At 39.3% G+C, this 12,978-nt stretch overlaps 1 protein-coding gene across 1 annotated transcript in view; it reads right to left on the bottom strand.

Annotated features, from left to right (window-relative positions):
* Nucleotides 1-12,978, bottom strand: part of AK8 (adenylate kinase 8) — a 154,079-nt gene that overhangs the window by 113,817 nt on the left and 27,284 nt on the right. Inside the window, exon 5 of the mRNA XM_036752031.1 lies at nt 10,886-10,954. Coding sequence (XP_036607926.1) covers nt 10,886-10,954 — 69 coding nt within the window. The remainder of the gene's footprint in view (nt 1-10,885; nt 10,955-12,978) is intronic.

Consider the following 12,978-nt stretch of genomic DNA (forward strand, 5'->3'; position numbering starts at 1 on the left):
CAAATTGAAAACAAAAACGAATTGATAGATAAAAGTTGGAACCTTTTTAAAAAATAAAAATAACAATGTAGGAAATAAAAGAGACAACTACTAGCTAAATTAATTTTAAAAGAGAAGAAAACTTAATTATCAAAATAAAAAATGAAAGAGAATTTACAACAAATGAAGATAGAATAAGGAAAATTATTAGTTTATCAAGACTGAATTGACCTACAAGGGACCATCCAATAGAGTATGAACAGAGATGCCATTTCTAGTTCCACTCAACCACTTAGAAGCTGAAGAGCCTGCTTCTGGTCATGAGTGATTCAGGGTTAAAGAGCTTGAACTTTGAAATGAAAAAGAGTTGCTTTACTGGCTACAGAGCCAAAAGAGCTCATGACTCAGTAAGTGCATAAAAGAGAACAACTAACATCTCTGCCTCTCTCTCCTTTTCTAGCTGTGAATCATGTTAGAACTGTTGCAAGAGGAATAGAGACCAAAGAGAAGAAAAACGTAAACCTCAAACCCAACCACAAGTTCTCTGTAGCTATGAGTACATGGTACCTAAAGCTTATGTCCTGCATAGGTAATCCTGAACTTAGGGTTCTGGTAGTCTCTTTTTAGGTTTGTTCTTTCCTGATCATAGACAAATGAGATGAGCACATTCAAGTTTGGAAGAGAGTTCAAGGAATCTCAAGGTTGAATTTAATGAGTTGAGTTTATACCTGGAATGCAGGGTTTGTTCTACATTAGGAAAACAACAGACCTAAAATACCTTATTAATTACACAATCACATGATTATATCACTAGACACAGAAAAAGCTTTTGAAAAAATACAGCAACCACTTATGTTTAAAAAATATGTTTGAAAGTTTAGGAGCAAATGGACTTTTCCTTAGTAAGGTATGTAACAGCTATCTAAAACCAAGAGCTACTATCTATATTGAAGAAAGTACTAAAAATCTGTCCAGTTATATCAGGGGTGAAGGGCAGCTGAGTGGTGTAGCATTGAGCATGGAACCTAGAGTCAGGAAGATTCATCTCTGAAAGTTCAAATCTGGCCTCAGGCACTTTGTAGCTATGTGACCCTGGGCAAGTCACTTAACCCATTTGCCTCAGTTACTCATCTTTAAAATGAGCTGGAGAAGGAAATGGCAAACTACTCCAGTGTCTTTGCCAAGAAAACCCCAAATGGGGTTTCGAAGAGTTGGACACAACTGAAAAACAATCACAAAAAGCAAGGATGTCCACTGTCTGAATGATTATTTTATGTAGTTTTAGAAATGCTAATCGTAAGACTTTAAGAAATTGAAATTATAAGCACTGGCAAAGAGGAGATAAAATGATCACTTTTATAAATGATATAATGGGATTTAGGGATTCAACTAAAATTAACTGAAGTAATTAATTTCTTCAATAAAGTAATAGGATGGAAAATAAACCCACAAAATTGTTATACTTTCTATACGTTACCAGCAAAACCCAGAAAGGAAAAAAAAAGAAAAAGAAATTTCATCCAAAACAATTTCAGATTGCATAAAATATCTGGGAGTCCACCTGCCAAAGCACACCCACTGAGGAATTATATGACTAGAACTGTAAAACACTTTTAAGGAAAAAAAAGAAACACATAAATGTAAGGGTGGAGTTGATTGATTAAATTGATTGCGTTGCATCCTATGAACCATCTATAAAAATAAAATAACAGTTTGGGACCCAAGTTATCTGAGCACCTAGAAGAGAGGCAGATTACAGTGAGCTATGAATGAGGCAATCAAGTTCTTGCTAAGCCCTCTTAGGAGGAGCTGCTTGGTGGGTGGAGAACATCTTGGCTTTGACCTTGGTCTTCCCCTCTCCCCCACTGACCAGAGGAGGACCTAGTGAACTTCGATGGTCTACAGCAGAGATGTGGCTGGCAATAGGCAACACTCTGAAGTGCTACCTAAATAAGATTAAAATGTAATTGGGAAATAGTTAACAAAATAAATAAAAATACAATAGGAGCTAGATAATGTTAATATGTAATTTTCTAAGTTTATATATATATATATATATATATATTATATATATGGTTTAGTTGACACCATTTGTCTGGAAGACTTCTCATCTTCCCATCAACATCCTAACTGTACCCCTCCAACAGCTTACAGTCGTTTGCATAGAGAACCAAGCACAGATTGGATGTTGATTCATAGGATGTTGATTCTACAAATCATCCAGGAAAGAGGCTATCCAGGGGTGGGGAACCTGTGACCTTGAGGCTACATGTGGCCTTCTAGGTCCTGGAGTGTGGTCTTTTGACTGTGTTCAAGTTTTATAGAACAAATTGTTTTACTAAGGGGATTTGTTCTGTGAAGTTTGGATTCAATCAAAGGGCTGCACTTGAGGACCTAGAAGGCCATGTGACCTCAAGGCCACAGGTTCCCCACCACTGGCACTATGCTATGCCTAAGGGAAACTTCTGAGCATTTCATGGAGGGAAGAAAGGAACTTCCAACAACCAGGGACTGTGAGTTACCCCTTGACCACATGTATTTTCTAAGCTTGAGTCCTTTTCCCCCTGGACTCTGTACGTACTGATGGGAAGATGCATCACAGAATTCTGGGTGTGGAATGTTTTGTACCAACTATCCTTATTTGCATCTTAGTAATTATTTCTTCCTAAAAGCTACTTACTGCTGGTTAACTAAAATCATTCTCAACTGATAGGCATAATAGGAAGCACATCAGTAGGGAACTCATTGAGTTATAACACTAGGAAAGTCACCCCCAATTCCTTCAGGGATATGCCTGGATCCCTAAAGGGACATAGCAGCCATGCCCTGGGGACTTGAGTTATTAAAGCGAGTGGGAGTTGGAATAGTTGCTTCAAAACATGCACTATATAAATAATTGTAGAAATGCTCATTATAATAAAAATAACAATACTGCCTAAACTAATCTATAGATTCAATGCTGTGCTAGTCAAATTATCACAGAGTTTCTTTATAGAACTGGAAAATATAATAACAAAATTCACCTGGAAGAATAAAGGGTCAAAAATCTCAAGGGGAATATGTGTGTGGGTGTGTGTATCTAGATAGAGATGTGGATATATATATATATATATATATATATATATATATGAGAGAGAGAGAGAGAGAGAGAGAGAGAGAGAGAGAGAGAAGGGACCTAGTAGTACCACATCTCAAAATATATTACAAAGCAACAATTAATCATCATGACTATCTGGTTCCGGTTATAAATTTAAAAGTTGATCAGTGGAATAGATTGGATACACAAGACCCAGAAGAAACTGAACATAAAATAGTATTTGATAGACCCAAGGACACCATCACTATTTGACATTAAATATTTCATGTGTCTATTCCCAACCCCTGTCAGTTCTAGTACCTTCCCTCCAATAATTATTTCCTGTTCATCCTATAAATAGCTTGCTTTGTATATATGTGTTTGCATATTGTCTCCTCCATTAGATTGTAAGCTCCTTGAGGGAAAAGACTATCTTTAGCCTCTTTTTGTATCACCAGTGTGTAACACAAGTATCTGGTACAAAGCAGGCACTTAATAAATATTTATCAATTGAGTGAATTGATATAAATGCATGAAAACATGAGACATAACTAGTAGAATATGGCACCTTGAGCACATAGAGACAGATACATCTGAGGGTAGGGGACTGAATGAGGCTGGAGTCATAAGCCTCACCTCTCACCAGGAGCTTCAGCCCCTTTCCTCTTCTAGGCCCAAAAAGCTCTGTGTCTCTTCCCCCTTGTTTCCTTCTTATGAATTTCATACCTTGAAGAAGACCAATGACATCACCAGGATGCTAACATCTAGTAGACTATATCCCTCCTAAGGACAAGGATTGCTGAGTTTTTCTCTGTGTCCCCTGTGCTTGACTCAGTACCTGGCCTTGCTCTGTATTTGCTGAATTGAGTAGAATTGATGTGCAAGATTGCACATAAGCTGAGCTTCTTAAATTCGGTCTGCATATATATTGATGAGTTCCAGCCCTGAATGCATCTAGCACATTTAGGCAAACGAAGTAAACACCACTAGATATTTGGCCTAATGGGACACATCGCTATTGCTGATGAAAAAATAAAAAGTAGCTCAGCTTTAAAGGGCACTGAGAGACATGAGGCAGACCCAGATAATTCAAGCATGGTGATTTGCAATGCAAAAGTCCAATTCTACTTGGAAAATTCAAAATAAATTATGGATTAAGGCATACAGCATTTTGTAAAGGAAACTGCAGACCATTTCTAGTCAATAAGACTTTTCCCCACCCTTTTTATTCCAAGGAATACTGTTATTTCCACGCTCTGTGATGAAAGAGAAAGAACTCCTCTTAAGACACAAAAATGAGATTGGGACATTATAAGAAAAGAAGATCTAAGGTCTTTTGAGCAGAGTGGTCATTTTATGATATTTTCAGTTGAGAAGGCAAACTACTTTAGGAGGCCAGAATTCACGGGGGCGGGGGCGGAGCTTGGGTTAAAAGAAAATTTAGCCTTTTCTGGGACTCTTTTTGTCTTAGCCTTTCTTTTGGCAATTTTGTAACTTCTAAGTTCTGTTACTTCCAACACAGAAGACAAAGTCATACACTCTGAATTCTGCTTCTCTTTATCTGTATAAATTTTGTCAAATCACCTAACTTCCCTGAGCCTCAGTTTCTTCATCTGTAAAGTGGAGAGAATGATACTTCACTGAATCATCATGAAGGTCATTGTGAAGATGACACTGTGAGCACCACAGGGTGAATCCCCTCCTTAGCCTCCGTATTGTTGTATTTGTCCTTCATTCTCAGAGAGGACCATGAGATCAGGGAGATAATGATATGATCTGCAGTTGACTTTGATTTGGGGGAAGGAGGGCTGAACCTCAGGATATGTGTCAAGTGACTGATCATAAGCTGCTCTCTCAATAGTCGGCCTTTTCAAAACCAAGTTTCTACAACAGAATGCTCACCTGACCTCCTAGAACAACCCCCAATGTTGAGCTCCACTCCCTCAAGTGACACCCAAAGCCTGTGGTCTATACCCTGGGTATCAATCAATCAACAAGCGTTTATTAAGCACCTGCTATGTGGAAGGCCCTGTTGACAAGTGGTAGGTGATACAAAGACAAAAACCAAAACGATGCCTTCCTTCAAGGAATTTACATTCATCAGAGGTAACAACATGTAGACAAAAGTATATATGAAATACATATATCAGAGTAAATGCAATGGGGAAGCACTAGTAGCAGAAGCAATCAGGAAAGACTTCATGTAGGTAGTGGCATTTGCTGTGAGCTCTGAAGGAATCTAGGGATTCCAAGAAGTGCAAGAGGCACACATTCTAGTCATGGGGGACAGCCTATGCAGAGGCATAGAGATGGGAAATAGAATGTTAAATGTATAAGGAACATCGGGGACAATTTGGCTGGAACTTAAGAGTGCATGCAGGAAAATAATGGATAAGAAGTCTAGAAAGGTAGGCTATATCTAGGTTGGGAAGGATTTTGAAAGTCAAAAAGTGAAAAAAAGTCAAAGACCAGAATTTATAGTTGGTCCTGAGGACATTAGGAAGCCTTTGAAGCCATTAGTGATGGAATGGAGAAAGGAGAGACTTGAAGCTGGGAGACCAATTAGTGGACTATGGTCTATCTGAACTAGGGGAGTGGACGCATGAACAGGGAGGAGAGAAGGAAATAGATGCAAGGCATCAGGGCAGAGCCAAGATGGCAGAACGGTAGAAGCAATGTGCTGAGCTCCCCTCCGCAACTCCTTCAATCACAAGTAGAAAATTTCCCAGACCAAATCCTGATGAGAAAGTCAACAAAAAGTCACAGTGAATCCTTTGTCCAGCCCAGGTCAGCATGGGGAGACAGATGAGAGATGACTGCCAACACTGGGGATTGAGTCAGGGCAGGAACACTCCAGAAGTCAGGTAGAGGCACCAGAGGAGGAGGTTACCCCCAGACCCATTCCAAGGACACTTCATTGGGGACATATACCAACTGCAGCTTTGTTGCCCACTACCCAGTGTTGGCTCACAGAACCAGGCTGGACTAAGTAAGGAGTGGATAGTATACTAAGATAAGAAGAAGTTCAGGAGCAAGCAGCATGAGTTTGCCTCAGACCCCAGGAACAGAACAGGATCTCAGTTACAGCCTCTAGCACAGCCAACAGAGGAATAACTAGGACAAGAATCCCAGGTGAAAGCGGAACCTTCGGTTTTCTCACTCTAAACCAGCAGAATTACTTAACTGGCTAATAGTGGCTGAGTACTGTAGCAGTCTACTATTGCTCTAACTGAAGCCCAGGTCAGGCAACTTACAGAGTTCAGACTAGGCGGGTAGCAATCATCTTTGCTCTGGATCAAACCACTCTGAGAGCACTGAAAGGAATAGGCCATCCTTCTCTCCAGAAATGTGTCAGAGCCCAGCCCTAACATCAAGTCCAAATTCAGGAAGCAGCCTGGAAGAATGGACAAACAAACAAAAACCAAAAAAGCCCTACAATAATAAGCTATTTTGATGGCAGGGATGCTCAAAACATAAACTAGGAAGGTAGAAAATAACTCTAAAACATCTACAAGCAATGCCTCAGAGGAAAATACAGCTTAGACACAAACTCAACAAGAATTCCTGGAAAACATGAAGCAGGAATTTTTTTTAAAAAGTTACAATGTTTTTTATAAATGAAATGAGGGGAAACTTGGAGGGAAATGGAAAAGAAATGAGAGATATGGAAGAATTGGAAAGGAAATTAACATAAAATGTACAAAATCCTACCCAAGTAACAAATGCCTTGAAAATTAGGATGGATCAAATAGAAGCCAATGACTCCACAAGACAACAAAAAATATTAAAAGAAAGTTGAAAGGCTGAAAAAATAGAAGAAAATGAAAGTTATCTCATAGCAAAAACAAAACAAAACTGAACTGGAATACAGATAGAGGAGAAAAAAGTTTAAGAATCTCTGAACTCCATAACCAAGATAAAACAAAAAAGTCTAGATGTTCCATTTCAAGAAGTCTTAGAAGAAAACTTCCCAGAACTTGGAGAACCAGAGGGCAAAGTGGAACTAGGAAGAATTTACTGGTCACTTCCTTTAAGAAACCCCTAAAGTGAAAACTCCCTAGAACATCACAGCCAAGTCAAAGGAAAAAAAATACTTCAAGTATCCAGAAAGAATTCAGGTGCTGAGAATCCACAGTCAGAATCATACATAATCAGCAGTCACTACTATAAAGGAGTGGAGAATTTGGAATGTAATATTGAAGAAGGCAAAAAAATTGAACTTACAGCCAAGAATAACATACCCAGAAAAACTAAGTATTATGTTACAGAGGGGAAAATGGATTTTAATGAAACAAAGCACTTCCAAACATCCCTGATGAGAAGACCAGAGCTGTTTCTGAAACTCTGAAGTTCAAACACAGGAGTTAAGAGAAACATAAAATAATAAACATGAACAAAATGATAATCAAATTGATAATTAATAAGGATAAATTGCTTACATTCTGATATAGGGAGATGATAACATTTGTTCACTATGAACACTATCATCATCAGTGTTCATAGAGGGAGTCTAATTAGACAAGAACTAAGAGTAGTTTTGTGATGTCTTGATGATCTTAAGAGAATAATAGAAAAAGAGGTGAAGAGGAATACACTAGAGGGTGGGGAGAGGGAAAGAGAAAATTATCTCACAAAATCAGGGTACACAAGTAGACATCAATTCACTCAAGGAGGAGGGGGTGAGGGACAGTGACTGACCCTTGAATCTCATTCTCGTCTAAACTGTTCAAGGAGGGAAGAATACACTACGCTACACACACACACACAAACACACACATACACACACACACACACACACACACACACACACACACACACATATATACACACACTCGCGAGTGCGCTCACAGAGTTGCACAGAAATACATTTCATCCAACAAGGAAATAAGAGGGAAAGAAGAGAAGCGGAGAACAGGAGTTAGATGGAGGATAGATTAAGGGAGGGATTAGTCCTAAGCAAAACAAATTCTAAGGATGTATAAAAATATTTATAGGTCTTTGAGGTGGCAAAGAATGGGAATCTGAGGGAGTGTTTATAAACTGGGAAATGAATAAACAAGTTATGGTATGTAAATGTGATGGAATACTATCATGTTATAAGAAATGACATAGAGAATGGCTTCAGAAAAACCTGGGAAGACTGGTTTGATCTGAGAACCAAGAAAACAATTTATATAATCACATCAATGTGGCAAAGGAAAATGAATTTGAAAGAATTAGGAACTCTTATCAATGTAACGACCAACCACAATTCCAAAAGACTAATAGTGAAACATGCTACCCACCTCCTAATTGAGAAGTGAAGAATTCAGAATACAGAATGAGACCAAAAAAAAAAACTGGACATGGCCAATGTGGAAATTTGCTTTGATTGACTATCCATGTTTTTAACAGTTTGTTTTTCTTTATGTCTGAAGAGGTGGTGAGGCATGGGGTGCAATGGTTAGAAGGCAGATTTTTGCCCATTTAAAAAAATACCTAATTTTTTAAAAAATAGATGGCAGAAAAAAATAGGTGGTGGGTGGATGACAGACAATTTGAGGAAGAAGCCAGTCAATGTGAGGATGCCATAGCTCAGTACAGCATCTGGAGATCAACACATTTGCCCCAGGAGGAAGCTTGGAGGTGTAGGGAAGTATTGTGGACAATAAACAGCAATCTCTTGCCTAGCTAATACTTTGATCTTCCAAGCTCATGAGCTCAGGTTCCATGTTGTTGTTTCTATTCCACAAGCACATACATCTGAGACTGAATTTCTTACAAAACAAATGAAATCATGTACCTTAAAGGCTTCATAAACTATTAATAGCTGACAGTACAATGTACGCCCCTTAAGGGCAAGGATCGTTTCATTTTTGAGTTTCTGTCCCGAGGGCTTCAAACTGTACCTGGCACATAGTAGGGACTTAGTAATTACTCACTGAATGACTGAAGTGCTATATGCATTTAAGCAATTATTATTTCCCAATTGTTGGTCAAGCCATTTTGCAATGGCTTTGGCATATCATAAGACACTGACTTAAAAAGAAATGTCTTTTCTTTGAACTCATGTTCCAACAAGTATACTTTTATCCTATGGCAGATTAGAGAATTGCATCCAACATCTGTATTTATACTACCTATAGTGCCCTATGTGGAATGATGATCTAAGAAATGACTGTGCAGAGAAGCAGAGCTATTACTGAATCGTAAGGATACTCCCTGGCCCTGACACATATCTATAGAGTAAGAGATGATAAAGATCAATTCCTGCCTTATATAGAGCCTCTCATGCTGGGAAAAACTTGGCTTCTAATGCTTTATGGGGATTAAGAAAGTGATAGTGTGAGCAGACCTAGAGACTTAGAAAAATCATACTCCTAAGCCATCAGAAACTTGAACTGAACAGTTTGAGGACAGAGACAGAGGAAGACATAGAAGTTAATATGGCAAGTGGTGCCGAGAGAGTTTCTGTCCACTCCAACATTGGCTTTGTCTGTCTATACCTCGACTCCCTGAGTCATGACCTAGTTGTGAAAAGAAACAAACAGACGTCGCTTCCAGTGACAGGACACTGAACTTCCATTTATACCCAGTGCCAAGCTCATAGACCCTTGCTGCATTGAGGAGGAGGGGCTAAGTCCTGGAAGCCAAATTCCTTAGTTTTCACTTAATGACCCGCCCTATTGGATGGCATGAAAAAAAAGTAGATGGCAACTCTATGCTCCTTTGCCAACTCCAAGGAAGACTAGCCGCTGGGGGCTAAGCAAACTGAACTGTGCCTTTCGTGCGTTCAGAAAAGCTTATGTACCTTCTGCATCTGGAGAAGTAGCCACATAGTCAGTGTTTTATTATGTGCCAATTATTGCTTTTATTGTTCCTACGCCAAAAGTAAAACACCGTATACAGAAGAATATACTCTTGTCTCTTTCTGGGAAAGGAAACTCCAGTATGCCAAGGTCAAGTGAGTACAACACAGAGAAATATAGTAAATTCAAGATAGAGGTGGGGGTTCCAGGAGGATGGGGACTTGGGATTTGATTCTCCTTGGATAAAACCACAATAACCATATCCCTTATATTGACACAGTACCTGGCACATTCTGGGTACTTAATAAATAGTCATAGGTTGATTGACACATTGGCATGGTTACCCAGAGAAAGGCAGAGAGGTAGAATAGCTGGGAGAGGCAGGGCTGGGCTCCCTCTGAGAACAGAATTTGGCCCCTCCTCTAGGCCTGAAATTCCCAGAACCTAAGGCTTCTTGTTAAAAAGGATCAAGTCAGTTGTTGGCCACAATAACTAGAGGTGAAATTTATACCGTTTATCTGAATCACAGTCATCTGAGCTCTGTTTGGTTTTTCTTTCCATAGGAGAATACCTTATGGAGAGGGGAAAAGAGAAAAAAGGACTAGATGACCCAGGGCCAAGTCACTGCCACAGTGTAAATAATCCAGTCATTTCTAAAGTCATGTGGGTCTCCCTAAAGAAAAAAGAAAAGAAATACGCCAGAACTGACTTCTCTTTTCTTCTTCATCAAAGGTGAAATGCAAATCCAACCGTTTGGTTTGTATATGGTTTGTGTTTATCTGATTTGCCCATCATCTTTCTGGGCCTGCCACAGGCCATCAGCAAAGTCTTCCATGTTCTGCCTTTGATCATCTCTGCCCTAGAAGATTAGCATATACACATACTCATCCTTCTCCTTACGCTGCTTATCATACCCCATATTCTCCCAGGTTGTTGCTGAAAAAGGCCAATAGATTCAAAACCCCTGAGCTGATTCCCCCCTCTATTCCCACCTAATGGCACTCCCAGATTATCCTGTTGTTCTTTAAGGAATGATTCTTACCTTTGAGACGCATTCTTCCTTTGCCAGACGTTCCTCAAGCAATTTCATCAGTAGTGAATCAGCAATTGCCTAAAGAAAGCATGTGCAAGAAAAAGAAGAAGGACTGAATATGTGCAGGGCAGGTAAAAAGGAATTTTAATAGGCAAGAACACCGGTTAAAGTTAAAGTAATATACTTTTGAAATTAAAGTTCCCCAAATCAGTATGATATAATTCTGACAGCTTTAGGGGATGACAAATAAAATCAAGTAATTAAAAAAAAGAAAGAAAAAGAAACTGGAAATACATTTCCTTTGACTTTCCCTTTATTCTAACTTTTCTCTCTCTCCTCTGACATTGATTGATATCCCTAATGTACACTGGTTTCCAGATAAGTATTAATTCCATAGCATATCAAATTGCAAAAAAGTATGTGAAAACACTATGAAAATTATCAAGTGACAAATATATGACATAACTATTGCTATTATCATTAACTGGGGGCCTCAGTAAAGAAGGCCAGCCTCTAAGAATTAGTCCAGTTCTGGTCCATTCACAGTGGTGGAGGGGCCAGAGACACCAGCTTAGTTCAACATCCATTTATACTCTAAAGACACTTAGAGGACTGAGTCAGTTTCTTAGACTCTTCATTCTTCACTCAATAAATAAGCCACTCTTGGAAGGGTTACCATGCTCTAGGATGAACAGTATAGGGTCTCAGCAAGAGAGAACAGATTTCAATGGAATTTCTAATGTCTATTTTACCACGTCTCCCAGGAAATCTAGAGCCCTAGGAGTTTTCCAGACTAGAGATAGCCAATTTCTCTCAGTGATTGCACTACATTGGTGAAAAAGAATCCCCATAGGGCCTACACCTGCAGCCACTCCCATGGTTGAGTTAGTACTGGGCCTGATCTAAGGGAAGCGGGAAGCCCTTCTCTGTGAGGCTTTCTAGAACTGTGCATAACTCCCTTCCCTGAACACTCATAACTCCATAACGATGTGAATTCTGTGGGAAGTGATAAAAGTACTTTGGAGAAGGATGTTTCTAATCCTGCACAGCCTTTTCTTAATCTCCTATTGATCATCTGGAATGGGCTTTATTCATGTATTTATCAGTCTGTCCAAGCTAAAATCTCTCAGCTTTTCATCAGTGTATGTATTTATTAAAATCTACATTTATGTGTGGCTCGCTTGAGAAGAAGGCACTCTAGTTAGACTGGCAGCAGTCTTTTTTTAAATACTGGAGAAGATTCAGATACACAATGAAAATGTAGGATCTGCTCCATCACAATGCCTCCAAACAGGACAACTGAGCACACACCATAGACGTTGCCAGAAACTTGTGTGTAGTTAGTATAGTGCATAGTCTGGAAGGAACCTCAGAGGAATCACGGAAATAAGTCCTGAGAATCTAGAGAATGTGGCTCTTCAGGGAGCTGAACTTAGAGGAGGTGAGTAAAGAAGAAGTGAGCTATATGCATGGTCCATAAAGTTTGCCTGGATGAACAAGATGTATGGGCAAAAGATAGAAAATTTCCAGAAATTTTGAAGTGAGAGAAACAAAATGAACAAATTGTTTTTTTTAAAGGAACTTTGTTAATCTAGGAACATAGATATGTTGTGAATAATTTGGTTTACTTATAAAATTTTTATTTCATTTGGAGAAGCAAAGGTTTGGCGGGAGGAGATTGTGAAGATACACATTTTTTCATTTTTTTTTTTTATGATTTTGAAGAGGAAAGTCTTCCCTGCCATACCTCAAATGTGGGATTTTCCTCTGGATTTTTTATTTTTTCTAAATTTCTTTTTCTCCCAGCCTTTACATCCCTGATGTGGTTTGGAATGTGGTGGAAGAGAAGATAATTAGGTAAGTGTTGCAGGGCTGGGGCGGGGGGGAGGGGCGGGTTGTGAGGTAGGGAGAAAAGGCAAACTGTTTGAAAACCTGTAACTCCACACAGAGGAATTTTATTTGGGGTTTGGAAGTAGCTAGCCGCTCAAATCTCAGCTCATCATCAGGGCTAGGTGGGACCTAGGAAAGGAAGCCCAATGGGTCCCCTTTCTAGCAGGAGCTTTCTGTCTAAGGTGCTTTGTGGGGAGGGGCAGGAGAAAAGG

The sequence above is a fragment of the Trichosurus vulpecula genome, chromosome 3 (genome assembly GCF_011100635.1).
Source record: "Trichosurus vulpecula isolate mTriVul1 chromosome 3, mTriVul1.pri, whole genome shotgun sequence".
In the NCBI taxonomy this organism is placed as follows: domain Eukaryota; kingdom Metazoa; phylum Chordata; class Mammalia; order Diprotodontia; family Phalangeridae; genus Trichosurus; species Trichosurus vulpecula.